Source organism: Mytilus californianus, unplaced genomic scaffold, assembly GCF_021869535.1.
Source record: "Mytilus californianus isolate M0D057914Y unplaced genomic scaffold, xbMytCali1.0.p SCAF_1, whole genome shotgun sequence".
Taxonomy (NCBI): domain Eukaryota; kingdom Metazoa; phylum Mollusca; class Bivalvia; order Mytilida; family Mytilidae; genus Mytilus; species Mytilus californianus.
Genome location: NW_026262581.1, coordinates 97,352,834 through 97,380,664, shown reverse-complemented (window position 1 = coordinate 97,380,664; position 27,831 = coordinate 97,352,834). Strand labels below are relative to the sequence as shown.

At 31.8% G+C, this 27,831-nt stretch overlaps 1 protein-coding gene across 4 annotated transcripts; it reads right to left on the bottom strand.

Annotated features, from left to right (window-relative positions):
- Positions 1–277: 277 nt before the first annotated feature.
- Positions 278–27,500, bottom strand: LOC127726679 (uncharacterized). Of its 4 annotated transcripts, XM_052234129.1 has the most exons (17): positions 27,407–27,500; positions 24,300–24,441; positions 20,383–20,472; positions 18,427–18,525; positions 17,951–18,049; positions 16,740–16,841; positions 13,275–13,363; positions 10,703–11,042; positions 10,223–10,408; positions 9,706–9,992; positions 8,293–9,017; positions 6,987–7,135; positions 5,202–5,329; positions 3,751–3,836; positions 3,071–3,231; positions 1,910–2,034; positions 278–1,453 (listed from the first exon to the last, which is right to left on the bottom strand). In XM_052234129.1, exons 2-17 carry the CDS (start codon positions 24,342–24,344, stop codon positions 1,372–1,374), a joined length of 2,793 nt encoding a protein of 930 aa, XP_052090089.1. In that variant the 5' UTR covers positions 24,345–24,441; positions 27,407–27,500; the 3' UTR covers positions 278–1,371. The 4 variants fall into 4 exon arrangements, with proteins under 4 accessions (XP_052090089.1, XP_052090096.1, XP_052090103.1 ...); XM_052234136.1 differs by lacking the exon at positions 24,300–24,441; XM_052234143.1 differs by lacking the exons at positions 16,740–16,841; positions 17,951–18,049; positions 18,427–18,525; ... (1 more) ...; positions 24,300–24,441; positions 27,407–27,500 and adding an exon at positions 16,045–16,648.
- Positions 27,501–27,831: the final 331 nt, after the last annotated feature.

The window sequence follows — 27,831 nt, the reverse complement described above, 5'->3', positions numbered from 1 at the left end:
AAACACATCAACTATAATAACAACGAAATAACAGAACACAGAAGTGCAACAAAAACAAACAACAATGCAACATTCATAGAAATGAACTATTGAATATCAACTGCCATATTCCTGACTTAGTACAGGACATTTTAAGAAAAAATGGTGGGTTGAACCTGGTTTTGTGGCTAGTCAAACCTCCGCGCTTTATGGCAATTTTAAACATACTGCTAAAATGACTACATTACATGACGGGAACAGAGTACAACTAAATGCAAAAACACCAAAGAAAGAGAAATACATAAATAAATAATATAATAGTACATTTCGACATGTTAACCAAAGAATAACAACGAATAACTAAAATAATTTAGGACAGTACACAAAAACAGCTTAATAGAACTAATTGATTTAACATTATTTGTAATTTTAGAATAAAGAATTGAACAGTAATCTATACAATGTTATATTGAAAAACTATACTATACATCAACAGTTCATAAGCAAACAAAAAGTAAAGAAAATAATAATTAGAAAACACTTGTATTTATGTCATTAATTGATACTCCTGTTCATTTTGACGGACCTCAAATGTTGAAAAGAGACAGCATGCCGAGACTTAATCTGATTGGAAAATGTGAGACGCCTCAAAAATTACAAGGCACATTGTTGAACAATCTAAACATAAATGAAAGTTGTCTAATTACTTCAAGTACTACCGTATCATCAATCTCGTTCATTCCTTGATACATCCCTCGTCTTGTCTACAATATAAGACCTTAAAACGTTTCCATCGATGCTCTCATGAACGGTATATACTTATGCAACAAAAATACTGTAGTTGAAATCGTGTTAAATGATTCCAATAACACATTCCTCATAACAAGTGCTATCCTTATCGATTTTGGTTTCGTAGCTGTGGTGTTATTTTGAATTTTAAGTGCAGTTGCTATTGTCATGAGACGACAAAAATTGAAAAGCAAAGTCAGTGAGAGCACTGAAATACCGGATGAAAATTTTAATATGGTTTGACGACATGTCACTTCAACCAGATGAAATATTTAAATGGTAAAAATCAGTAGTGTGTATTTACGCTAAAATCGCCTCCATCTTTGGTCGGGAGAAGTTCATTTGACTTGCACAGTCAAAATGAGGTTTGTATCTCTATTTTTAATGAGTTTTACCTTAACGTATAAGTTCAATTTTAGATTTTACAAAAGGAAAATAAAAAAAGTCTAAGATTGGAGCAAATGAATATCATTTTGAAAACACACACACAAGAAGCGTATACATTCCTTGGATATCAAATCACTGCTTTACTTATGAGACAAAACATATTGAAATTTATTTCAATTAAAAATATCTTTATTAATTTTTTTCTAATACAAATAGTCAACTGATCAAGTGCATAGGCCGCAAAACTGACTCCACTTCTTTGACAAAAGGATCATCATTTTTCTTGTTTGCTTCAAGCCTGTTAAAAAATATTCAAAAAAGGATTATTTGGTGTTTCAGAAGAAAAAAAAAAAAATTGTGACCCATTGTACATTACTAAACAAAAACCTTATTTTGTGGTGACAACGCTAATTCAATTATAATACACCAAAAAAATGTGAGACAACATTCCGTAACCCTCCTTCTATATTATCGGAATCTTTAAAATCGGTTAATGTTTACAATAAACATAGAGTAACCTAATAAACATATAGACATTAATATTCAACATCAAGAAAATCTCATTTAAATCCGCACCCCTTCAACCAAGTTTAAATCCACTGCTACTACTCTCGATAATTCTAGTCAACATGTTTAGGAGAATATCAATATACCAAAAAATATTTCAATATAACATAGTAAATAAGGTAATCGTACCGACTATCCTTATGGTTATATATCTTATTTGCTTTGAAAAAAAATATGTAAATCTTACCAGTTTTCTGCTGCCATTATTACCCATTTCTTTCCAACTAACATTTCTACCTCACCCATAGCATTAACAAAACTCCGTAAAGCCTCACTTTTTGATGATTTCTTATCTCTTGCTTCAACAAAAATCTGAAATATAACCCAAAAGCATTCATGGACAACACATATCTTAATCTTATCTATACAACTAAATAACATGAAAAAGATACCGAGACTAATTTTGTGGTCTCTATTCGAATTTCGTCGAAATTAATTTCTCGTTAGTGATGGTGCTTGAAACCTCTCTAAAAACCGGAAAGTATGAAACGTTGAAGAGTATCAACTATACATAACGCCAAACAGAGGACCAAAAAAAAAAACAGGTATAAGGAACTCTTGTGCATCAGTAGGAAGACCAAATCAAAATTGCAAATGACCTAGATAAAATTAACAATGTCTTTAAAAGGTGTTTTATTGGCAAGGTCTTCCAATTTGGAATACACATTCTCGTATGGTTGTGGGCTGTTATTTATTTCCTGCATAATGAGATATTTCTCGTATCACACTGAACCGATCTGATATGGAAAAGTGGTTAAAAAAAATCGTTAATTTAGTTCTTCGATCCTGCAATTTGATTCGAAATTGCGACATTTCCATTGGATATTCGTTAGGTCAATGGTGATTTTCAAAGGTCAAAACAGACTATTTTCTCCCCGTGGCAACGGAAATTTATGATTTCTTCAATACTTCAATACTATGCAAAACACTCACATTTCACCTGAAAGTATGCTTTTTTACTCAGATTCCATTCTGAAGCGTACAAAAAGCTTGGCAACGACTCGGATTATTGAATGGCACAAGGAAGTCATACTTTTTAAGGGCAAAAGACAAGTACCATCATTTTGCAGCTTTCCGTTTTAACACAAATATATTTTTGACCATACAAGAAATAGGTTTAACATCTCGTAAGAATTGGATATCGCCAACGTTTATCATTATATTGAAATCAAAGAACTCGATTTGATATCAAGCGATTTTCAATTTTCACTCTATATGAAACCTTTAAGTATTGTTCGTATCGGGATATCAAAGGTTCAAAAATCTGTACGACGTAAATAGTAAACATGGTGTATTTACAAGATAAATGAACAAACAGTAAAATGAAAAAAAAAAAGAAATTATATACCGCCAGTAACTTATGTTCTTCAGTGGCCATCAATTTATCCTCCAGTATGTTGTTAGTGTCAACTCTAGACATCCCGAGAGACACGCCTACTTCAAAATTTGGATTTTCTATCGACTGAGTCAACAGTACCAAGAATTGATCAGACATGGGTGGTGGATAATCTACAAATAAATTTGACATGATTGAATTGACTAAACTGTTGTCCATATGAACAAATGATGGGTGTTCAAACTAATAGGTGTTTTACTTGATTAATTTTATTTTTGTTTTGTTGTGTCAGTGCATCTTTTATTTGTTGCCTTGTTTGTTTAGATGTCTTCACTGGTCAAATTTTAGTATTTCGCTTTTTTACAACTTTGCTAATTTTGACTGCATTGCAGAAGGCGAATACCATAAATGTATAAATGTATTGCAATTAGAATAAAATAATTCCTGAATTGGGTTTTAAGCAATTACCCTTTTTCTACATTCAACAAATAGGCTACACCACCTCGATTTGTTCGAATTTAAATAGATATTTTCACAGATGTAAAATATGGTAGAACATGTTGAAAGTTTAACAAATTCTTATTTCTTCATTTTATTATGGTTTTTTTTTTGTTGTTGAAATAATTATATTCATAAATTTATTTATCATTGTGCTACTGTTAACTTTTATCATATAAAAAGAAATGATGTACCTCCGGGGTTGTATATGTCAGGATCTGTAAAAGCTTTGTTTACCCAGCGCCAAAATTTTGTTTTCTTGTTACCGTCATTTTCATACCTGGAAAATTAAACAGATATTTCAGCTACCGTCTTTAAAATGCATCAGATCATGACATCTTGTAGACCTTGTCTAAAATAATGTCTGATATTGTACCATGTTCCTCGTTATCCCATTTAATGAAATGATATTCTTGTAAATATTCTACTGACACGAAATGAAACGGAACGAAAAACTTGCCATAAATATCGTACAAGGTGAATAAACTGGATTTAACTATTAGAAACTGACCATATTTTATTTTCATGACACCATGGTAGCATTTCACTCTTAAATAAAAAATAAAATAAAAAAAGCTATGAATAAATATTTAATCATCACTAAACAAGTACTGCGGATGCCTCAACGAATTGATCGCTACTGAGTGTCGCATATTCTCATCTTATCCGAGTCCTTTAATTTCTGTCATGGATTTCATATTTCGCTATTGTAATCGGAGATTGTTATCGATTTTTTTTAATTCCCATAGCTTTGACGACTACTACTTAATATGGTCGGAATCGTATGACTGGTAATGAATGTATAGAAGGATATGCTTACCATGTCGATGCACTTAGTTTTATTGTTTTCACTGGAATGTTAGTCAGTTTATACCATACCAATGAAATTTCAGTAGACATTTTATATACTACATTAATAATACAAATGTACACAATTTCGATTTCTTTTTTTTACAGGAACTGGATAATTGCTGCAGATATTTGTTTCTTATGGTACGTGTATTTCGAGATCTTTTAGTAACAGCTTATTTTCTAAGCTATCGGGTTGATTTTATTATTCGTTGTTTGAGCTTTGTCGTCACAAATTATATACCAATAAGAACTAGATAATTTGTTGGTTAAACAAAAATTTAACAGCTAGAGGCGATACCTGTTAAAATGTAAAAAAACATCACATCTATAGTGACCTTCACACACTTGTGTACTTAATTGAATTACTGTACGTTGAATTTATTTTTTTATTGCCGTGATTTTCATGTGGAATGTCTATGCAAAGCAAATATATTGACAGTAATTTTTCATCTTATCCATCTGATGATAAGTGTTTTCTTCTCCTGCTAGTGATTTTGAACTTTTGATTTGTGAAAGAACTTTGGAATTGAGTATTACAAGATAATTCATATTCTTTCAGCATCATTCTCAAACATTTGAATAGATAAATATACATAAAACCGTAAACGATCTCAAATAATATTAGATTCTATTTACTTGCAGTCAGTTGAAGTCTAATGTGAAAAATATGATATCATTAATCGATTCAATTTATAATGAATTACAACCAAAACATAAAATACAATTCTAATCATATGCCTTATGCATTGATGAAGGTACATTTCTGAAATAGCAGTATCGGTAATTAAATTACCATTGTTTCATATCAAGCAAAATTGATGTGCATATATCTCGCCGGCCTCCTTTTGACACAGCAGTTATTAGATTTGCCATTCCGAGGTCGTCTCTTGCTCTACTACTATCTCTCCATCGTAATAAAAACTGAAATGCAGTGATAGAATATGCCTTTGTTTGCAAATATATTCTGTACAAATGTGAGACAAGGGGTCTATAAAGTTGTACTTACTATCATAATATTGTTTTCTCCCGTTTTAATCAAAATTGTATTAATCAACAGTATTCGAACAACCATAAGTTTTGTAATGTAGACATTTGTTATCCTTCATACACTTTAAGAAATATTTTTGACATGTATGTCCAAAACAGTTAACATTTTGACTGTATGTTTCCTTTTTTTTACGTTGCTTACGGATCTGTTGCGATAAGTGTGTTTTCCGGTCCATCATGAATTCATAAAAGTTAACTACAACAAGTGAAGTTTGGTTTTTCATTAAAAAAGATATCGAACTGAACATGTCTGGCCATGAGATCACGTGATTTCGCCATGACGTCTGAACGTATTTATTTCAAAATGTTGAAATCTACCCAAGGCATTTGATACAGAAGTGTTGGCACTTTGCTTGCTTGCTATATGAATGGTGGTTCTATCCAACAAATGGTAATAAGTCGAGTTCGTTTTTCAAAAAGATCTTTAATTAATATCAGATAATCAAAAGATGAAATAGGGAAGACGCATGTTGTAACGTTATAACGATATATTTTCAAAGAACTGTAATTTCTTCTATTATTACAAGGAAAAACATATTTTATAGACTATGTAGTTATAAAAAAAAAAGCGGTTTAACACATAAACCAATGAAGTAAGAATATCACTCTTTCAAAAGTTTGACTTTCTCATGGTTATTCAAAAGGGGATAAAATTGCAATAAGTTGATATTTACTGTCAATTATAAAAAGTAAAATTACAAAAATATCCTTATTTTGTCATTGTGCTAAATTTAATAATTTAATCAAAGTAACTGAAACTGAGGAAAAAGTAAAATAACAAAATACCGAACTCAAAGGAAAGTTCAAAATGGAAAGTCCTTTATCAAATGGCAAAATCAAAAGCTAAAACACATCAAACGAATGGAAAACAACTGTCATTTTCCTGACTTGGTACAGACATTTCCTTTTGTATAAAGACGTACTGTTTGCAATGAAAACACACTTTTTTAATTTTGCGTGTCTTAAGATGAAATAATGAAATACCTCTGCAATAATTGATAAATGACGATAATATGAACCGGGTTCCGCGTGCAAAACATAGAGAAAGTCAGATTTAATAGAAATTCCATAGATATTTTCCCGTAGGCCAAATAAAATTATTGGTTAACAGTGGTCTAAAAGACAAATATACTATTTAAAGAAGTGTTTATTGAAGAAACCCATGGGCCGCAAAAGTCTATTATCGCAATGCATCCCTTGTTGTGACAGTTATTTAAAAATATTAGTTTAAGGAAATTAGAAAAATAAAAGAAATAATGTTCAAAATTGCCTTTCTAGCAACACCTAATTAGATTTTTCCATTGAAATGTAAAATTGCATTATACTAACTTTTCGTAATATTTGCAATTGTGAACATAAATAGTTCACTAAATGAGTCATATTGCATGAATATTTAGTGACAACAATCAGTTCGGTAATTTCTTGTTGCTATGCAGAAATATAACCCAAATGCAGCAATATAATTAAGAGGTGTAATGTTACTTTATAAATCAATGATTTGATAATTATTTCACTATGTGTGAATGCCTACATGATATATTTTTTGGTCTTGCGTAGCTTCTGTCATATGAAGTACCGTATCCACTTCCTTATAAGGAATTCCCAATAACACAACTAGCTTATACCATTCTTCATCCAATTGATCTAATAGTCCATGTAAAAACGAGTCATTTGTAAAACCTTTAGAAAAACATAATAAATCAGAAAGCATAGATGAGTATGTATTCAAAATGTACGACAAAAATGATTTAAGATAGTTGCTTGTTAAGAACCAAATTTTTAAGTTGTGAAAGGAGAAAATAAAAAGTCAATCAGCTGTCAAACTAACAACATCCAAATTGCTTTGAATTGGAAAATAAAGAGAACAATTCTGAAAAATAAGTGTATTTGAAATAAAATAAATAGTATAACAAATATTACTGTCCATGAGCGCTAGAGTGGTTTTGTTAATCCTCATGTAATTTGGCTAATTTGGGATGTCCTTACAAAAGATAATGAATGAACATAATACTTTATAGATTTAGTGCGTCCAAAGCACTTTTCTGGATTTACCTTCATCAGAAATGCTCATACCCAAAGTTTAAAAATCAAGTATGTGTAATAACTTTACCTGAGGTAGTTTGGTGCTAGTTTCTTGATAATATCTAAATTTATCAACAAAGGTTTGTTTTAAAAGATATGTCCGATCTGATATTTTATCGATTGTGTCTTATTCTCGATAGTGATATTTTGACTGATTGTGGATTCGTGTGGCGGGTGGTGTGTGTGTATAGCAGACGACGCATGCCCTTTGGACACATACGGTATCTCTCCTTCTGGATTCGTGTGGCGGGTGGTGTGTGTATAGCAGACGACGCATGCCCTTTGAACACATCCGGTATCTCTCCTTCTGGATTCGTGTGGCGGGTGGTGTGTGTATAGCAGACGACGCATGCCCTTTGGACACATCCGGTAACTCTCCTTCTGGATTCATGCGATTCCCCCAGTTTTTGTTTGTTACCTGGATTTGTATCTTCTGAATTGATTTATGAGGTTTGAACATCGGTGAAATACTATTGCCTAAATTAATCATATCAGTACTGAAGCTAATGAGACCATCGGTGATTAGCAGCGGCATCGACCTAGTGGTTGTAAATAAAAATAACACGTTATAAAATTCTCATTGCAGTTAATCGATCTCAATTTAAAACATTTTTGATCCCCATGATTTTGGCTAATTTTATTAGTCCTATCATGAAATTCTAAAAGTTACTAATTAGAGTTACTGAACGCATCAAAACATTATATGTTTGTATACATAAGACCATCTACAAATATCAAAGAAATATTTTATTTACCTTTCCAGGATGGATCCCCCTTTGCCTCCTCTTTAAAGTTGACACCTTTCATGTTGTTCATTTTAGACATTGTTGGTGTAACATCTACTGGTGTCATGGTTGTCCTAGTTGGCGATCTAAAATCATCCATGGTAGGAGACATTGGAGGGATATTTGGAGTTATGAGTGTTGGTTTAACATTTCGAAATAGTTGAATGGAAATAGATGCTAATGGTTTGTCTGGCTGTGTTTTATCAGGTTTCTCCGTTCGAATGGACAGATCTTTATTTTCATCTCGTGACTTTGTTGATTTAACAGAAAATATCTGTAAATCACCTTTAGCTTCGTCAAAGTTTTCTGCCATTTGCAGAGTAAAACATTGGTAATTTATCCTTCTTGCATGGAACTGCAGATAAACTTCGTCAGAATCGTTAACAAGGAGATTTTGAAATGACTTGCTAAGTTTACATCTATATTTGTATCTGGAATAAGCATTAAACCATGAAGATTGCGTAGGTTTTTGATCAGTATATCCTTCCTCTAACCAATACTCTTTTCGACTTTCTGCATTTTCAACTTTGGTACACTCAACAATAATGGTAAAAGTATTTCCATTGCCAATGCGTTTTGACATGACTAAAAACATAACAGTATATTCTCGTTTTTTTGCTTTTTCAAATGCGATGTGTACCTTATCTGTTAATGTTGAAGGATCGATTCCCTTCTTCGTTTCCACACATGCTTTGCTAAAATACAATGAAAACATAAATACAAGTAATAATGATAAAGATACCATAAGCACATGTCAAAAACGTGTCTTCTCGGACTATTAAATGAAAGAGTAAAAATGAAAGAAGACACGAAGACACGAAGGAAGAAGTTGGAGAAATACAGGCAACGTCTAGTCAAAAGAAAAAGACAAAAGGACAGAAAAAAGTTCACAAAACATTTAATATTGAAAAAAACACAAAAACCTAGGTTGGACTCGTTTGCATCGCAAAGGTGAGCAGATCTAGCTCCTCTAAAATAGCTTGAACACTCAAGTAAGTAGCCCTAATTGAAAAGTAAATCATCCGACACCTTGGTATTGAGACGGACAAAGCATTTATCTCCTGCAGCTCTGTATAATGAAAGCAAATGTTTTGTCGAATAGGACTTCGAGATAAAATAATTTATGTCTGTGTTTTGTTCGTATACAATTATTGTATGTTCTGAATGTAATTAACATCTGTACATGTTAGTCGACTTCAATTTGACTGCAGATTGATGAGCTGATATACACTCTGATTTCTATTCAATTCAACTCCTTCTATCTTTACCCCCACATCTCTCTTTCTCTCTGTCGTTTTAAGTAAATGATGATGTTCAGCCAATTTTTTTTTTCTTCAGATTTTTCTTTTCCCTTATTCATGAAAAGAAATATTCGATACTTACACTGAAAATGTCCGTGAAGAAAATTCTACAAGTTTGTTAGAAACATTAACATTTGTATTTAATGCTGTCCAACTGTCCACACTGACATCTCCTATTTCATAAACATTAGATTGAAATGCATACAGTTGACCACCTTGGCCATATTCTTCTGGTAATGGAAAACGAAATATGACGTCATTTTTTGGTCCAGCTTTGTTTTCCGTATGAACACTACAAAAACATGTGCACGAATAAACATTTTCCATATGAGTTGTTGCAAAAAGTTCAGGGTTAGGTGAATCTGTTATCTGAAAAGCAATGGAAAGCCTATTTAAATTGCAAAATAAGTAAGACAATCTTTTTAATTGTGTAGTAAAAATTAAGGTCAAGCTTCTCACTACTACTCAATATTTTTTGTTTCATCATACAGATATAGACTACTACAGCAATAACATAAAATAAAAGTGCTGCGTCAGGATAATTTGAAGCATTTGCCTTCGGAATACAAACTGTTGACTCTTAATACCGTTCTACCTACTTCTAAAGTCAATTGCGTTCTTTCTTCAAATGTTTCAGGAGGAATGACTAGTTGTACGCCTGGGTTAACCTTTGACCTGAGGACAACAGCTGTCGAATCTACATTGAAAATTTCTTTGATTGGACGACTCACAACAACGAAAGCATCAAGTGATGACATATCAATCGTGACGATACCATAATATTTCTGAAATTAAAAATAAATTGTTTGATGATAACAATTGTTTAAGTATTGCTTGTCTAAATTATTCTATGTTTTTACTTTCATTATATTTCTTGCTTTTACTTTTTTCCTTTATTTTTTTGTTTTGTTATTGTTATTGTTTTGCTTTTTTTATTTTACGCATAAAAATACGGTGGCATTCAATTAGGATTACATGTCAAATGCTAAGACTAGAAGTACATTTTTTGGCTGATTTATCCTTTTTAATATTAATAAACATATGGAGATAAAAATGTCAAATACAATCATGGATCTCACCTGTCCTTCGTTTTTTAGTGAAGTTATCGGAGCAGAATAGCCACGATTCCCTTTCAACACAAGCTCTTCTTTTATCTCAAGTTCACCAAATATTGGTACAGTGAGAGTAGCTGTAGTTTGTCGACCTTTCCGACCTAACCTGTAGTTAACGACATCACTAAAAATTTCGTCCCTATCCGTGAGTCCGAAGTCCTCGTCAGAATAGTCAATAGCTTGCTTCCGGCACATTACAGAAAATTGGTCGTCAGGTGAAGCATCTGTATAGTCTATCAGGAGATCGAGGCGATCACAAAAAGTTTTGGTGCCACCTTGCATGTCAACTGTTTGTAACTGAATCTCTCTGTAATTTCAGGAAAATATGTTTATGATACTTTATTTACTTGTTATTAAACCAAAGAGTATGACTAAAAAAGTTTCGAATTATTCAGGAGGCTGGTAGGCCAGTAACATCTTTTAATTTCGGTTGGCATTTTGGACTGAAATGCCGCGAAGAAATTCGATATTAAAAATCGTAAACTAGATAAAATTGTAATTCAGCCTTCATGAAGGTATATATAGTCTAGCTGATTTTTACAGTTTGTTCTATGTTGTGCCGTTACATCACTGTCGCAGGTAAGGGGATGTTGATCCCCCACAAACATGTTTAACGCTGCCATATTATCTATGTGCCTGTCACAAGTCCGGAGCCAGTGTTTGTCGTGGGTTGCTGTCTGTCATGTTTTTTTCGTTTATTGTTTTGTAATAAATCATGTTCAAATATTTGAATAATGATATTTATTTAGAATATCATTATTATATCTATATATTTTGACCTTTAAATTCGATCGATAATATAAACCCGAGAAAAAAATGCACCAATACAATTCTTTTAATATACATATACTATGTACTACACATACATGGCATAAAGGTTTTTTTTTTTGGTGTGGCTATTGAATAACTATAATGCAAACGTACAGATAGTAATTCGCAAGTCAGCGAAATCTATTTGATGCATCATAGCCTTTCCAAATTTCCTTTCTTAAAAGTAGTCGTTAACGGCAAAAGTTAGTTTAAAGTTTTGTGCATTTATACAAACAATCTGCAAAAATAACTGTTTTTCGCTATATTCAGAAATGAATGTGATCAAAATGTATGGCAACCCGTTTTACTATTTATTCTAACTTCAAGATATCTCATATAATATATAAGATATCTCAAAAAATATATAAGTTATCTCATATAATATATAATATATAAGATATCTTATATAATCTAGTTTTAATAAGATATCTTATAAACTTTATAAGATATCTTATAAACTTTATAAGATATCTTATAAACTTTATAAGATATCTTCTAAAGTTTATAAGATATCTCATATACTATATAAGATATATCATATTATATGAGATATCTTATATAGTATATGAGATATCTTATATAGTTTATAAGATATCTCTTATAATTTTCTTTATAAGATATAGTTTATAAGATATCTTATATACTTTAGAAGATATCTTATAAAGTATATAAGATATCTTATAAAGTTTTAAGATTTCTTATAAAAACTAGATTATATAAGATATTTTAAACAAACTAGTTTGTATAAGATATCTTATATATTATATGAGACATCTTATATAGTTTATTAGATATCTCATATAGTTTATAAGATATCTCATATGATTTATAAGATATATCTTATAAATATTTGTATATAAGATATCTTATATACTTTACAGATATCTCAGATAGTTTATAAGATATCTTATATAGTTCATAAGATATCTTATATAGTTTATAAGATATCTTATATTGTTTATAAGATATCTCATATAAGATATGAGATATCTTATAAAATAGTAAAACGGCTTGCCATAAAAATGTGATAAAAGATTTAGATGGTGAACAACAGGTGTCTTCAGGTTACATTTTGTTTTGTCAAACGCCAGGTAATGTATATTTTGTAAATTGACGACTAGATATCTATGTATAATGTCTTATCTTACCTCCTATACATTTCTAGGAATATGATTGGTTAAAAGCAACCGCGTGGTGATCGTGTATATTTCATATGGGTTAGTAGGCATGGTTTATTTCAATATACTGTTAGTAGTGGTGTTACGTCCCTTTGTAAAATCGGCAACACGGTGTTGAGGGAAAATCTGAAAGGTTTCAACAGACGAAGAAATTGATGATGAACGATTGAAGTAAATGCAGAAAACATATTAAAAGCTAACAAGTTGTTATTGTTGGCATTTGTTTTTTTGTATAGACCAATCGAAGTACGTTCTCTATATTGAAGATTACTTTGATAGGCCAATAGTCTAAATGCCACATGTTAAGATAGTCGGTAAGATAAATTCGTTACACAGTGTGCTAGTGACCTAATATGGAATTTACTGACCCCATTTATATCGTATTAGGTCACTAGTACACTATGTAACTAATATGATACGCAAGTTACACAATTACACATATTTACATGTATTTCAAACAGTATAAATGCTAAAATCTTCGATAATTTTTACTGACATTATACAACTGTGTGCCATTTGATCTTCAAAATAAATGAACGACAATAACTTACCTAAGACCACCTTGCGTACTCTGAGCAAAACCTGCAAGCAAGTTCCGCATTTCTTTTGATCTGCATAATGCTATTGGTGATTTCCCTTGCTGAAAATATAAAACTATATTTTACAGCGATATATGTGTGACCTGTTTCATGTACTTAACGTAGCCTGATAATATTATTATAACTTATTATTATGGTCTGAGGTACAGACAGCATAAGGATATGATTTTCTACCTGGTTCATCCTACAACGGAGTCTCGCTATGCAAAGCGTTGTGTGCTAAGTTGTTCTGTTCCACGTTTTTGAAACAAAGGATACCGTTAATTAATATTTGATGGTTTCTTACTACAATGACACGAACAGTACAAAAAAAACAATTCATTTATAATTGAAAATGTCAAATCACCTACTGAAATGATGCGGAAGCGCGTGCTAATAAATTTTTATATCTTGATATCTGAAAACTGTATGCAAAAAGCTCATTTTATGTGTTAGTAATTCATTTAAGTTATTTTGCTTCTTTTGGGTAACTGTGATATTCTTGTTTTTTTTCTATACTTCTTGCGTTTCAGTTGTTTATTTTTTATGAGCCATGGAATGATCAAAGGGGATTTCTGTTTTCGTGAAAAATTTAATTTACTGAATGATCGATTAACAATATGAAATAATTACTATACGACATAGCTTTACTTTGGTGGATTGGCAGCGTTCCAGCATTTCTTAAGATCACAGGGTCAAAATGCATGGACAATGTCCCGATTTGTTCCCTAGATCTTAGCTTCGATGTGTTTAAAAAGACGTAAAAATTTCTCTTTCATATATTTTCTAAAATTCTTGCAGACTTTCGTTTTAAAAAAGTATTTGGCAACCTTGTATTTATAGAATACATTGGAGTAACCACCAAAGGACCAAGGTTGAGAGCAGATAACTTTTCGAATTTATTGAAATAAAGATATACTAATTGGGAGAGCTTGAAGTAATCTGAACGCAGATTTGACTGGTATAATCTTCATATTTTGTAGGTTTTATTGAGTAGTTTCGATATTGTTTTGTCTTTTCAATTTTGTTTCCCTCACTTATCATCGGTAATCTTTTTAAGACCATTCAATTTCTGTCCAAAAATTGAAATAACTTACCGGTAACAACTCATCTAAATCGTCTTCAATATCCCAGTCATCCATTTTAGAAAGTATTCACTTATAGTTGTATGAAATTGACGTATTTAGTATATCATTGTTTAAAATATGAAACTTTACTAGCATCAATATATAATTTACGAATAAATATCCTCTGGGAATTCGTCAACACAAAATGCTGGATATTCTGATAAATTACTGAATTCAATAGCTCCCATTTAGGGAAATACTCTCAAAATATTAGAATTCAATATCAAAGTAAAACAATATAATTAAGTGTTATTTGTAATAATGATAAAAGTAACAACTTTACAGAGCGAAAATATTGAAATGAAACATGTATAAGCTACTAGGTACTGGATTGTTTGATAATTCTGTTTTATTGTTACCAATTGTAAACATAATTTATGTGAACAGAGAACATTTTCAGTAGGCGATTGTGTACCTTTTACCTTTTATTAAACCGATTTATTGTACAAATATAAATTTTATCAAATTGTCTAAAAAGTTAGAATAAACTTTCTGAACATATTGAATTATGTATGTTTAAGATATTTGTTATTTAAATGTTCATATCAATAAACTGTTTTTCTTTCTTCATTTTCGTCACATAAACGTAATACAATTGTATTCCGTCCTTTATTCTTGTGGTCTTTTTAATCGGAAAACAGGATTTACTTTGTTTATTCTAGAGCATGCTTTTTTTTTATTCTTTTTGGACTTTAAATACACAACGTGCTTTTATTTTATTTTTACAGATACGTGATCTTTCAATAAAGTTTAAAAGAGTGCGTGTAGATACACCACAGATATAACAATTGCAGCTCTCCCTACACATGGAACTGTTCATGTAACCAGTTGTAAAACCACTCCAGTATAGGTAACCACACATCAAAACATATTTTGTAGATATCCAGGAGAAAATAAGCAAAATGCTATAAGAACAAGCACATGTATGAATGACGGTGTTATACTTGTTTTAGTGAATACATTACACTTCAAAATCTTTGATAGCCTATATAGTTACAATACGTTAATCCCTCGAGTGTCTAGTATTGATCTTCTCTGCAAAGAAAGACGAAAGATACCAAAGGGACATTCAAACTCAAAAGTCGAAACAAACTGACAACGCCGTGGCACGAAAAACGACCAAAAGACAAACAACAGTATACAAAACACAACATAGAAACTAAAAACTGAACAACACGAACCCCTCCAAAAACCGGGGTGATCGCAGGTGCTCTGGAAGGGTGAGCAAATCCTGATCCACATGTGGTACCCGTCGTGTTGCTCATGTTAGTACATACCCGGCGATAATTCTAATTTGGTAGGTCACATTCGAAGAAAAAAAGACAGGTTTGTGGTTACGAGAATTGGCACATATCCATCGTATCCAGGCTTATGATTATCCATCGTATCCAGGCTTATGATTATCCATCGTATCCAGGCTTATGATTAAGAACGCCAAACGCGTGTTTCGTCTACATATGACCCAACAGTTACACTTGAATCAAAACAGTTGGAAAACCAAACGAAGTTGAGAAGCATTGGAAAAACAGAGATTCCGGAGAATGAAAAGATACTGAAGTTAATTGATTGAAATTCCTGTGGAATTTTAATTATTAATAAGACATTGAATAACTTACTGAAACAAAGAAATCTACAGTAACATCTCCACTATGTATTAACCAATCACTTAAAGATGTAACTGACATTTTATTCTTCAAGTCGTACTATATCCATTTTTTTATATTTTTTGGTCAAGATATTAGGAATTCATACGCTACATTCATGAACATTGAGTACGTATAAAACTCGATTTAACCAGATTTTTTACTATTTTACACATACTTTAAATGTTCCCATTGTGTCTTTTAAACGGTAGATTGCGCAAATCTAATTGAAAAATTGTTTACTGTGCACATATATGTACGTAACACATATATTTGTAAGTAAGGTAGTCTTAGCGCAAACATATAAATAAATGAATATCTTGTTACTTTCTTTATGAAAAAGGGGACATTAACTGACCTGTTACAAGTTGGAAAACATTAATTTGGTATTTAAAATAGACCCAACATGGTATAGATATACGGAATATGCTATTAAAGATCTAATCTAGATATATTTCATATTTGAAATCTATTTTCATTTCCTTCTTCTTCATTTGTCACGTGATTGCTATTATTTTTTTTATTTTTTATTTTATTTCATTGTTATCGCATTTCATTTCTTATCATGTTTCATATTGTTTTCTGCAAGGATTTGTATAGTGTATACAAATCCTTGTTTTCTGTAACAATAGGAATAAAATTATCATGAAAAGTGAGAAAAAGATTACCTTATCTTTCATCGAGGCATCGGCACCGCTGAACAGTAAAAATTGAGCTGTTGTCAGAAAATTCTTCGATACAGTGATGTGTAATGCTGTCTGTGCAGTTTTCTGCGGAGAAAAATTCCGAAATGAAACTTAATGTAACGAAAACTAAACATAAGCGATTGGTAAAATACAAACTCCACCGATTTATTACGGAAAAAGTTAAACACAAGATTGATTTGAATTTGAATCAGACATGTAGGGATTACTTCAATAAGGAATCCACCTTAAAACGCAGCAATGCTAGGAAAAACATCAGGAGGACGATATTTGTACTTTATAGGCGAATTATAGACAAGTTTTTATCCATATACTAAATTTTAAATTGTCCAGAGTCTATTTAAAAATTTCCGACTATAATTATGTCAACAACACGAAATATATTTTAGCAAACCTAATATATATCCTCTCTGATTTATCTTTATAAGTTACATGAATCGTAAATATATTGATTGATTGATTGGCGTTTAACGCCACTTTCAGCACTTTTGGCTATTTCGTGGCGGTCAGTTTTTATTGGTAAAGGAAGTCGGAGTGCCCGGAGAGAATCACCGACCTTCGGCAGGAAAACTGACAATCCTTGTCAATTAAGATTGGAGTCGAATGCACCTACCACGTGCGGGGTTCGAACTCACAACCTCAGTGTTGACAGGCTAGCGATACAGTAGTTGGACTACTTAGCCCACTCGGCCACGCAGTCCCTAGATACGTCTAACTCTGCTCTTTGATTGACTCAATATATTTGTTAGTGTTTGATACGTAATCTTGTCGCTTTAATTCTATGCTATCTTCGTGTATCTAATAGCATGCTTTTCTTTAAACTAGTCGACGGATCTCATCCGTGCTTGTCTTTTCTATATTTTATAATCATGTTATTGTTTAAATTATTTGGCGAATTTGGTGTTGATGGCAGACCTTTGATTGTCTGACTGTTGACTGGCATCATTTCTAGGCTTTTGGCGATTAAGAGCTTGACATATTGTTTAGACACTTGTTTGTTGTCGATTACCGTATATTGACCTGTAAATGTAGATGTAGCATGTTGGTTTTTTTTGTCACTGAATTTCTGTCTCCTTAATGTACACCCTACATCTCCTTTTATTCATTCAATTTGTAATGCCGACTTTTTTTCTATTTGCTTACACGTAACACTGTTTTATAAATAAAAGAGTTACCGTTTCAATGGCATTAACAGCCGCGCCATGAGTCACCAAGGATTCAATAATGTCTGTGAAATCTTTCTTAGCGGCATAGTGTAATGGTGTCATTCCCATCTGAAAATGTAAGCATGATTTTAGTGTTCGTAATATAATATAGTGGACATTTTCTTTGCAACAAAACAAATCTTTAGTTATGTTAGTTTTGTTCACCTTTTTGTCAGATGATGTCAAAGCAGACAGAAAAAAAAATGTTAAATAAGAATTTTGATCATTTATGATTGGTTCACTATAACAATCTGTATTTCTCATTATGATTAAAGTTCAAATACAGAATTGTTTTTTTTTTTACTGAAATCGTCCCTGAGTTTCGTTTTATAAGTAATATATGCGATGTTAATTTATCTATTTATGGTGCTATTATAGTACATATTACATTGTAATTGTATATCGTTGTTTAAAAAGAAAATTAACTATAATAAAGATGTAATTACGTTATCTGATTTGTTTGGTGGCGCTCCTCGGTCTAACAAAAGCAATGAATTCTCCTTATCTCCTGCTGAAGTACAATGGTGAAGTAGAGTCTTGCCGGCCTAAAAAGAGCGAAAAACTCATGACTTTTAGAATAAAAATTTACACATATAATTTGTTCTGACACGATATGAAACAACATCTGAAGCGACATTTATAGGCGTGGATTAATTGCGATATTACCAGAGCTTACGTATTAGGTTTTTATCATATAACAGTTCAAACCGCTGTTTTGAATATCTGATGATAAAGTAGATACATTGAAACCAATTTTTCCTACCTTGAATTACATTTTGCATACCCAGTATCATATGTTCAGTATTGAAATCCCTGTATCAAAGTCCCGTATTGTATACCATGTATTTTATGTCCCGTATTGCACACCCTGTATCACATATCCCATATTGACATCCCTGTATCAAAGTCCCGTATTGTACAGACGGCGTGCATATAGCTGAGTCTACAAACGTAACGTCTTCAAAATACTAAATCATTTACGACGTCGACATTTTTTCCTCAGAAAACAAACGCATAACAAAAACACTGGACACTTAGTTTATCACATAACTTTAAACATAAACGTTAAACATATTTCTTTATTTTTCGAACAACAAAGTGCAGCAAATACACATTCCGGAAATATAAATAAATATATGCTAAGAGCAGTCTAACGGAAACAATAAGCGACTATGTCGTGGACCCTATTCAGAAAATAGCGTTAAAACGTCATTTCTTTAAATTGTAACATAATAGCTGGATATTTAAAATTTTCAGGTGTTCAGCCTGGACTATCGAATCATTCATATTTTACAGATTTTTTTAAACCTCTTGTTATGCACATATGGGATATCAAGTTATTTCGAAATTAAAAAATAGCAATTACATATTTTTCTGACCTATTCTTACATTTTCGAATATTAATCCTTCCAAATTACTACTTCTTACACATAACGAACTACATTCCAAACTCATCTTCCATGGCCGTTTTTGAATTTTGTTGCATTGAATTTCGTCTGACGTAATAGTCCGAATCCGAAAAATTCTATTATAAGAAAATGCGGGAAAATATGTTGAATTTGTATAAATTTTAGGTCAAAAACTCTATTTTATGCTTATTCAGTGTTACAAGTTTCACATATTTTTGCCGTTTTCTCTATAGTTGTTTCATACTTTATAGATTTAATTTTGATAACCTTACTAGTAATGTGGATTTTAATGGCTAGCATTCAATATTTTATCATAAAAAAAACTTCCTATTCAAAAGATATTTTAAACACGGTTGTATAAGACTAGTTTTAAAAGCGCATTTTACAGTTGCCGTCAACTTTGTGCACGCCGTCTTACCATGTATCACATTCCCGTATTGCTATTCTCCCGTATTACATATCCCGTATTGCATACGAAGCATCACATGTTCCGTATTGAAATCCATGTATTAATGTCCCGTATTACACACCATGTTTCACATGTCCCGTATTGCACACCCTGTATCACATGTTCCTTATTGTATACAATGTATCACATGTCCCGTATTGTATACAATGTATCACATGTCCCGTATTGTATACAATGTATCACATGTCCCGTATTGTATACCATGTATCACATGTCACGTATTGCATACCTTGTATCACATGTCACGTTTTGAAATCCCTGTATCAAAGTTCCGTATTGTATACCATGTATCACATTCCCGTAATGCAAATCTCTTGTTACAGTAGTACATGTCTCATATTGTATACCCTGTATCTTTACCCTTTACTGCATACCGTCCGTGTTTTACAGACCTGTTTGGAATACCCCTAGACTCATCACGTTTAGAGTAAATAATGCATGGTTTTTGTTTCTCTAACTGATATTTATGGGGGGGGGGGGGGGGGGGGGTAGAATCTGGACTTTCTTTTTAAATTAATACTTACATCATCTGTAAACGAGAGATCAATATTTCTCCATTCGCCGAGAAGTTTAGACATTGTCTCCATATCACATTTTCTGGCCGCTTGTAACAACTATAGATAATAAAATAGTAAGTGACATATTATGGTTGTTGCTCATACAAAACCAGTTAATGCTTTGTTGTTATGTTTTAGAAGTGTACAAAAACACTTCAGTAAACAGAGGAGCTCTACTGAAATTTCGTTTTATCGCACGATTTGTGTGCTAGGTTAACATTTACATTTTGAAATATAGTAAGCAAGAGTAACGCGGACTGTCGGCACTATAAGTTGATAAATATGTACATCTAAGAAATAACTGTATATATTATTGTGTGATGATGACTCTTATACACCTTCCTTAGAATTAACTTTATATCATTCTTGTAATAATCAGCAAATAGAGAATTAACAAGAATATTTGGTGTTTTAAAAAAATATAGTATTTTATAAACACTGCTCTTTTGCGGATACCTCACACTATGTTAAAACTTAGAAATCAATATATAGCGAGAATGCCAGAAGTCCTGCATCTCAGACTTTGAACATAAGATTATTTAGGGTTTGTTTCGTTGGTGTCAATAGACAGCTATATACTCTACAATCCATAGCCAAATACCTCCATATTTTGATAATACAGAACCACCTATTATTTCGTATTAGTACAAAAAACCCAGCAGAAGTTTGATTTTTAATTATACGTCAGTAACATCAGACGTCAATATAGAATTAATAGAAAATAATGCTCCTTCCACTTGAGACTGTGAAACATCTAGTTTTAGATATGTTCCCTATGGTCATGTCATTACAGGAGACCTCAACATCGTTGAAGACCGTGAGGTCAAAACTTTTCTTAAGAAAGGACCTAAATATCGTCCTGCATCTATTATAGATTGGAAACAGTGTCGTCAGGTCATTAAAGACGCTCTGTCTGCCTACTGTAAAAATTGGTGTAAACGTGAAAAATCTGATAACAAATCTCTAGACAGTTATTTGAATAAAATTATGAATACTGTTAATATTCGTATTTCTCATTTTGAAAACAATTCTGAAATTAATAATAGGGTTCATGATATACTCCTTTCTAGAATAAAAAATAAACACCAAGTACTCGCAAAGCGGTTTGTGTTCGTACCGGCAGACAAAGCAGCCAATAATGTAGTGGTGGTGTGACGCATATACAACACGGTAGTTCTCCAAAACGAAATGATCAATTCTTCTGCATTCAGGTCCGTACGCTCCACAGAGAGTCAAATTATAAACAAGCATATCACTGCCACTACCAAGCTTATGGCCTTTTCCTAACATTTGAAAGTCCCAACTATGTACTGGTTACCTAAATCACACAAACAACCATTTAAATTTCGTTTCATCTCCGCTTCTAGTAAGTGTTCTACTACTAATCTGTCAGTGCTTCTAACTGCCTCCTTTACTACTATATAAGCTGTCAGTGCTTCTAACTACCTCACTTACTACTATCAAAGAACTTGTTATTAACTTTTGTAATATAGTTTATGAAAATAATGGTATTAACTATTTTTGGAGTGTTAGAAATTCTTAGGAGGTTTTAGATAAAATACGTGCTTTTGATGGTCCTTTTAATTCTGTTGACAGTTGTGATTTTTCGACTCTCTTCACTACACTACCAAACAATCGTATCAAGAAAAAGTTTTCATATTTGATTAAATGGTCTTTTGAAAAATCTCATTGCAAATTTATTTGCTGTTACTCGTTTAAAGCCTTTTTCTGTAACGAAAAAGGAAAGTATGCTAGATACACTTACTGGAAATGTGAAGATATGACTGAAGCTTTAAGTTTTCTCCTGAACAACATATATGTACGTTTCGGCGATAAAGTGTATCGACAGGTAGTAGGTATTCCTATGGGCACTTAATGCGCCCCTTTAATAGCAGATTTATTCCGTTATTGCTATGATCACAGTTTATGGCCAAACTCAGTAAAGACACGTGATTGTTACATTTGGTTGACACATTCAACAATACCTACCGTTATCTTGATGATATTTTTTTGTTGTTAAATAATCCAGAGTTTTCTAAATATACTACCGAAATTTACCCAAAGGAGCTTACTTTAAATAAATCTAATAAACAGCAGTAGTTGTCCTTTTCTAGATTTAGACATTTCAATTTCTAAAGGGAAGCTCCATACTAAAATTTACGACAAAAGAGACAATTTTGCATTCCTTATTGTTGATTTTCCTTTTTTAGACGACTATGTTCCTTTGGCTCTATCATACGATGTTTATATATCCCAACTCGTTCGCTATGCCCGTGTGTGTAGTGAAGTCATAGATTTTAACGAACGTAATCAATGCATCACTGGTAAATTATTAAGTCGGGGATTACGTTACCATAAATTACTTAAAACATTTACTAAATTCTTTCATAGATACAAAGATTTGATTAGTAAATTTGGCTGTACCTGTAACTTATTATAAACGATATTTCACATCCTAAATTTTACAGTAATATTGTACTAAAAGCGCGGAAATCACTATGTGATCCTCGTAAACTCATCGAACCTTTAAACAAACTTATTAGTAAAGGTTATCTTATTAATGTTGTAATGAGATCTTTGAATATTGTTTACATTGGCACTAACCTCAATTTTGTCATCAACAAATTAAACATAACTAAATTTGTATTCTTTTCGAATGGTTTTTGGGATGTAAAAATACACACGTTTATTTTCTATTTAGAGATTGCTTTATCTATATATAACATGATACATATTTATTATAAGGTTAAGTCCTAACTACCCTACTGCCTGTCGATATTTTTATTTTTATTTTGGCATTGCACAAGTCATGTCTTCTTGACTGTTCATGGCGTTAAAACACTTAATCCCTGGGATGTGTTTTAATTGATTCTAGTCTCTGATGGATGCTTTTTTATTATCAATTGTTTTTGGCTTTAAACTAGCTTTCAGTAACTGCGAGTACTCTCAAATCGTACTTTCGTGTTAATTTGACCTGTTGACACAATTTGTAATGCATTTCTGTAGTTCAATGTTTACTTATTTTGTGTTATATCTCGTCTCAATATTTTTAATATGTACCACTTTTGATAAGTATTTAGTATGACGATAAACTTTTACTTCTCTACTCGTACTGTGAACAACAAATTTATTAATTTTGTAAAAAATGTTTCCGTACTCCTAACAACAAAATTATTATATTTAAATTTTCCTGTGTACGCTATTTTATTTAACGCCATTTTGTCCCAGGTTAGAGTTGTCTTTTTGACACTGTTGCTACATCTTTTTTTTTTTTATTAATATTGTATTTATATTGTGTCATAGATCAAACTTATTCGTTCAGTGTTTGTTTACTTGTTTTTGTTTATATGTCTTTTTGATCGAGTTAAGCCATCTCAATTGATATTTTATAGTGTGTCTTTTTATGTTGTAATGTTACACTACTATCTCAGGTTAGGGTGAAGGTTGGCGCCTGTTAAAACGTTTAAACCCGCTGCATTTGTATGCACCTGTCCTAAGTTAGGAGCCTGTTGTTCAGTGGTTGTCGTTTGTTGGTGTGGTTCATAAGTGTTTCTCGTTTCTCGTTTTTTATATAGATTAGATCGTTGGTTTTCCTGTTTGAATTGTTTTACACTAGTCATTTTTTTATCCTTTATTACTTGCTGTTCGGTGTAAGCCAAGGCTCCGTGTTGAAGGCCGTACTTTGACCTATATTTACTTTTTATACATTGTGACTTGGATGGAGAGTTGTCTCGTTGGCACTCATACCACATCTTCTTATTTATATCATATGCTTCCAATGCTTTATGTGTGGTCTTCCAAATCTATCATTGATTAACACTGGTATGATCTTAACGACTGTTGACAGTTTAAAAAACAAATATTGGCATATATTGTTCACTTACTGATTTCTTGAGGCCCTCTCCAGCTGGCGTTGGCTCAGCATCCATAACACTGATTTAGATGTTATAAACCTTATTTGTTTATCCAAAAACCAATATTAATTAGCCTTCACGTCAACATTTTGAAGGCATTTAACATTTATTTCTGAAAAGTATATATGCTGTGTGTTATGGTTTAGGTAACTTAATACCAGAAGTAAATTGGTTAAAAGGACACAGTGAGGTGAATTATTAAAAGACATGCATGTGTTTAATTTTAAATTGTCAGTGAATGTTAGTGATTAAAAGATTAAACATAATGGGAAAAACAAAACTTTAACTTGTACTAATTTTAACCGGTTACTTTATCTTGTACGTATAGGGCATATATTTACGTCATTGGTTAAATACGTTTAAAGTCTTCTTATTTTAGAAAGCTTGCATATATAACTTGTACGTTCTTGGTTAAAGACCTTTAAAGCTCTCATAATAACTGGCATTAAAATTTGTTTTTTTAATTATCACAAGGGTCATTAACGAGAACATTTCCGTCTTATAGCACTACAAATATTTATACTTCATAAGAGATTTTTGTTGTATATTGCAAAAGCTATAAGTTTAGTTTTCTTTTGTTGTCAAAAGTTTTAGTAAGGTCTTCATTTATGCACATGACAAATTTTTAGCATCTCTTCACGGTGAATAAGGGTGTCCTGCAAGATAATGTTCTGTGCTGGAGGATCTTGATTAATGTTGGTAGATCCTGATTATGTACTAGTTGGTTTGTTTATATAGTATCAGAACGGAAATAAAACAAATATTTTGTTTTACTAGCGTAGGAAACACGTGTTTTTTGCAATCAAAGAAGCGATGTGTTGCTAATTAAAAGGACGATCATACAGTTGTTTTGGGGAAAGAGGAGCACGAAAACATATATAAAATGGATTCATACAGCAGTTATCTTCTGTCTAAGTTTAAGTTGATACCTGCATATAAATGAACAGGGTATCGTTTTTGATAAGCCAATATATACTGGTAAATTGGTAGACGAATGTGAATTCCGTGACATCTCAAATATTGACTTAATTTAGAAATAGGCAGATAAATGCAGTCCCAAGATGAGAATCGTTACCCTTTGCTTGTATTCAAAGTTTTAGCAGTTGTGCTTATGTCCAAACACATTGTAAAAAGTGATTAGATTACAATAGATCTTTTTACCTTTTTTTCTAATAGAACCATTCATTAGTAAGAGTGATTACTAAACAATCCTGTCCTGAGAAGATGAAAATGTGAAAGTTTACAGACGCTAAATGCCAAAGGATGTCAATTGCTCACCTACCCTTATATAGGCTAGAAGAGGTAAACACGTGGATGAAAGTCCATGAGAAATAGATTTTTAACATTCATTCCAATAATGTTTTGTTGAGGAAAATTCCAATTACTGAAACAGGAAAAATATTTGAAATCTTAAAATGGAAATTGTGCATACAAAAAAGTCTTGCGCCAAATATACATTCTTCATGGACTATGTTTGAATTAGATCTGCAATCTCCATTTCTTTCTGTTCAATAAGTTGAGCGGTCGAATACAATCTTCTACATGACGATTTAAAATTAACTGTCGATATTGGAGAAATATCGTATAGCATGAGATTTGGTTTTAAACGAGCACCGACACCGATCAGGACCAGGTCACCAGCACAGAAAATATTTCGAAGGGCAACTTAAGTCACCGTGATGGTTGTTGTCGAATCATAAAGAGATCCCTTTTGTGTTTCACTAACGTCAATATAATATGAGACAGATGTTACCTGTGAAAGAGGACGAAGTCCGAATCGCTTTCGTGCTAGTCGCCTGCTACTTTATAAATACATTTGCGTATGCTTTACAAGAAGAAAGCTTCTGTCAACAGCGAAATGCGCAAGTGCAAATTCTATAAATTATTAAACATTATTGCAGCCTGGCCCCGGGAATATTAACGCCTGTCGTCGTCACACTAGTGAGGTATAATCAGAAAACATGATTCACTCACTTTTAAAATCTCCACAAGTACAAAATATGATTTTTTTTATGTCGATCCAATGCGAATTGACTAATCATATGCAGATATGATATTATAAAACCTTAGACAGCTTCATTTGTAATAGAAATAATAAAAAAAAATCTTCATTTTAATACGCAATTTTAGAAATCAGACACAATATTCAGATGCTTAAATATTTGACGAACAAGACATGGAAACACATCAGTTTAGGTTTATTACTTCTGAATATCATGTGTCTATCCTTACATTTCGTTGACATACCAAATAATTTGATTTACTATAGAATATCAACTTGTCATGCGCAACGCAATAGATTCCACAGGGGGAACAGGATTTGCTTACGTTTCAAGAGTACCTGTATTAACAGACCTGTATTAACAGTTTATTTTCTCTCTGTGAATGGAAAAGGGAGGGGGTTGTGATATGTTGGTTTTGTGTTGCTCTATCGTAAGTTTCTGTGTAATTTCTGCGGACTTTGGCTTTTCGTGTATTTACTTTTGGTCATGAATTTGTTTGTCCTTTGACTTCTGTTTTTCTCTTCTTATTATTGATTGATTGATTAATCAATTGATTTATTTCTTGGTTATTTATTTATTTATTTATTTATTTATTCATTTATTTATTTTTTATTTATTTATTTATTTATTTTGAATGTTTGAATGTGCAATTGGAGAATCGAAACTAATAATTTATGTTGTTTATCGCCAGTTGCAACTTAATTCAAACATTAATTTAAGAAAAAGTATCCTTAAAAAATATTGACATAATCAAAATCCAGGAACATCGCTTTTTTTGCTGTTTTTCTTGTCAAAATCACGGCGAGGAATTCAACTATAAATTGGTTGTTTAATCAATTTATATATTTATTTATTTGTCTGTCTGTAATTTTTGCCATTAATTGAAATTATATATTTACGAATAGACATGTCAATAACTTTATTTGAATTCTTAATTATTTTTCACTATGTTTGTTATCATTTTTTGGATAGGTTGTAATACGAGGAAGAATTCAGTAAGTATGTGATCTGCGTGGTAAATAAGTGAAGATTACAGGAAAAGTATTTCTTAAATATAATGATAATTCAACTTACTTGACTAGGAGGTCTATTGTATATCTCCATTCTGAACTACGTCATGAGATTGGGGACAGAAATTTTTATAACATCCCTCTCAAACATTTTGTTACAAAAGATTTAATCGAGCAATTATATTAAGATTAATAAAGATTAATGTGCTTAAAAACAAGTATATAAAATCAACAAAGTAGCTTTTGTCTTTTAAATAATTATTGGTCACGATATCAAAGTGTCTTTTTAACGGGTTAATAACCAGAAACAATCACTATCGAATGTGCCATCTCAAGTATAGAATTACTAGTTATTTTATTTCATAAGTATCTTAGTTGATCATACAGTGTAGGTAAAGACTTGAAGAAGACTGTATAACTGCTATAATATCTATTTATTCAAATGACTAATATATTGGTTAACCTGCAGGTATCACACATTTGCACTCA

Excerpts from the sequence above, each read along its gene's own strand:
- LOC127726679 (XM_052234129.1), bottom strand. The coding sequence starts at position 24,344 with ATGGATGCTGAGCCAACGCCAGCTGGAGAGGGCCTCAAGAAATCA. Across the intron at positions 16,842-17,950 it reads CTGTTAATGCCATTGAAACG|AAAACTGCACAGACAGCATT; the intron begins GTAACTCTTTTA and ends TTTTCTCCGCAG. Across the intron at positions 9,993-10,222 it reads GAACGCAATTGACTTTAGAA|ATAACAGATTCACCTAACCC; the intron begins GTAGGTAGAACG and ends ATTGCTTTTCAG.